Source organism: Halyomorpha halys, unplaced genomic scaffold (genome assembly GCF_000696795.3).
Source record: "Halyomorpha halys isolate HHAL.00 unplaced genomic scaffold, Hhal_1.1 Scaffold61.1, whole genome shotgun sequence".
NCBI lineage: Eukaryota > Metazoa > Arthropoda > Insecta > Hemiptera > Pentatomidae > Halyomorpha > Halyomorpha halys.
The window spans coordinates 1,259,934-1,262,589 of NW_027110400.1; the positions used below are offsets into that span (position 1 = coordinate 1,259,934).

A 2,656-nucleotide genomic window follows, 5' to 3' on the forward strand; every position below is an offset into this window, starting at 1 on the left:
TAATAATAGTAATGATAAAATAAAGTAATAAATAATAATACAGATTTTAGGAAGGAAATTGTTGAAAATTGGTATTATTATTTAAATTATAAATACTATTGTCAATGAAACAGTAGATGGTAACATTGTTTCAGATAATGGGACTACCATATTCCCTTTGTTTGAAGTCAGTTGACTGTTGGCATCCATTAGAAATCCACACTCTTTGTATTTTGTTATAAAACCCTTCCTAAATTCCACAACAAGTTCTCCCACCTATCTCCCTTTTAAGCCCTTCTGTTTCTCTTCCCATTTCTACTTACAAACCTTTACATCTCTACATTTTCAGAGACCATGGGCTTTCACTTATTTTTCAATTGAGTTCAGCTATCATAACTATGGATGTTTTATATTAAAGAGGCTTTTGAAGTGAATTTTAACTTTATAGAGCATGTTAAGGATGTGCTTTAGTACTGAATTTTAATCAATGTATTTAACCATGTATTGAATATCCATTAATCAATAAAATGTTGAATTTTTGAAAATAAAAAAAAAAATTTTAACCATTAAATTAATAATTTTTTGTTGTTTTCTTTTAGTCATTTGTACTGGTTCCACTTCTTCATTTTCTGTGCGAGCATCCCAATCCCCATCTTCATTGCTCTAAAAAACATCCTCTGTACAAGACTTTCCAAAATTGCATAATTTTGTGCAGGTTTTGGAAATTTGGCATGCATGTATAGGGTTTAATTGAAGATAATTTAAATATGGAAATTTTTCCTTTAATATGCTCAATGCTCTTTCTATTACTTGCCAAAGGGCATTCAGTTGAGCTTTTTATCTTTTTTCAGCAGGGTTGTCTGGTTCCTAGCTAGTACATTTGTGTCATCAACGGATATCCCAGGTCGTCTAAAAGAAGCAATTTAGGAAAAATGCTCTGCGTTTCCATTGTCTGAGAAAGAATTTATAACTGTGGCAGTGTTATCAGGCCAAGAAACAACTCTTTGAAATAAAAGGCTATTGACAGCATTTACAACACTTCTTATGCATCCAAAAACAGTGGATTTACTAATACTATGCATATCACCAATTGTTTAATTACTCGTTTTTAAAGTAAATGAAACACTGATAACATTCATGAGAGTGAATACAAACACTTATAATACAAGTACTCCATTCTTATATACCTGGCTGGATAAAATAAGGCAGAGAGTGAAAATAGACTAGAAGCTAGTTTTTTTGTTAATCTTTGCTCTCCCTCACTTCACATATGCTTCATAAGGATGTGGGAAACTTCTCTTTAAATTTTATTTACTTTTTACAAAAATAAAAATCTAAATTACCATATCCAATTAACTATATCAAAAATATTGTCATTAACTTACAAGTCTTTGGAACTAGTTATACTGACTTTCAAGGTTAATATATTTTTTTTATAATTTATCATTGAAATGGCTGAAAGTTAGCCTGGTGGCAGTAACACTCATGAATTATTCAGTTTTTAATATTAATATGACTAAGAAGTTGCTAAATTTGTTTTTAGCAACTCTAAAAATATTCCATGTTCAAGCTGTATCACACCATTATCATTTTGGTCCCCTAGAAATAACCATTTCTTCAAACATTTATACCAAAGATCGAAAATTAGAAATGTGCAAAAAATAATATTTTACCTATACATATACTTTGTTTTTTTTTCTTCTGAGATTTAATATTTTATAATTGTATTTTTCAGTCAGAAGTGGAAAATATCAAGTATACCTATTGTAGGTCAAAGATTATAATATACATCATTAAAAATATAGTTGGAACATTGCGGAATATTGAGTAAATATTTTCTTTTTAAAAATTATATGTGTATATTAACTATTTTATTATAAACAATACATTTTATTTGTTAACAGTAATGATTTGATTTATGAAAAGATAATTATCAGTGAAGTTGCTAAGCATTTGCATCTAATCAAAAGATTTGGTTTGAAATTACCAATGGATTGTTCAATATTGAAGGTTGATAAAAACAAATTGTCATTCAGTGACTTTGCAGTAATGATTGAATCTAATTTGGGCACATTTTCCTTAAAACAAACGGAACAAGTCAAAGGAATTCTTAAAAAAACAGCAGGTGATTAGTTAGTTATGTATATACTATTTTCTAAGCTATTCTAAACAATCCCTCTCTGCTTCAGCCTAGCATAACATATCAATAAATTGTTGATTCAGGAAGTTCATTTCTTGGAGCAGAAAGCATTTTATTTCTTACTAGGTCTCACCCTTCTTATTTCCTCACTCTCTGAAAAGAGCTTATATTAAACTATATCGAATGCCTTAGGTCTCAATCTTGTAGAATCAAGGTTCTTTTATAAACTTTAAGATTCCTCAGATAGTGTCTGAAGTAAATATTTGATTGTAGGAATTTCAGTTAGCACATCTCCATTGCTGATTCCAGCAGTAACACGGTTATGCCCAGCTTGTCCTGTGATGTTATAAATTTTTAATTAGCCCAGTGGAAATGGAGTTAGTTTCCATGCTTCATCTTTATTAAGGGAAAATAGGTCAAAAAAGGCTTAAATAATAAAATTAATTTTAATTATATTATTTCAAAAATTTTTCGAGACCAGGTAATATTTATCAATAAATCAATTTAATATCCAAAACAGTCTCAACACTATTTATT

The 2,656-nt window shown here is 29.0% G+C and overlaps 1 protein-coding gene across 4 annotated transcripts in view; it reads left to right on the forward strand.

The window, feature by feature from the left end:
* Nucleotides 1-2,656, forward strand: part of LOC106692575 (uncharacterized) — a 50,158-nt gene that overhangs the window by 17,371 nt on the left and 30,131 nt on the right. For all 4 annotated transcript variants that reach the window (XM_067048583.1, XM_014438606.2, XM_014438609.2 and 1 more), the window contains exons 4-5: nucleotides 1,715-1,806; nucleotides 1,884-2,104. In XM_067048583.1, the coding sequence (XP_066904684.1) occupies nucleotides 1,715-1,806; nucleotides 1,884-2,104 (313 nt within the window). The remainder of the gene's footprint in view (nucleotides 1-1,714; nucleotides 1,807-1,883; nucleotides 2,105-2,656) is intronic.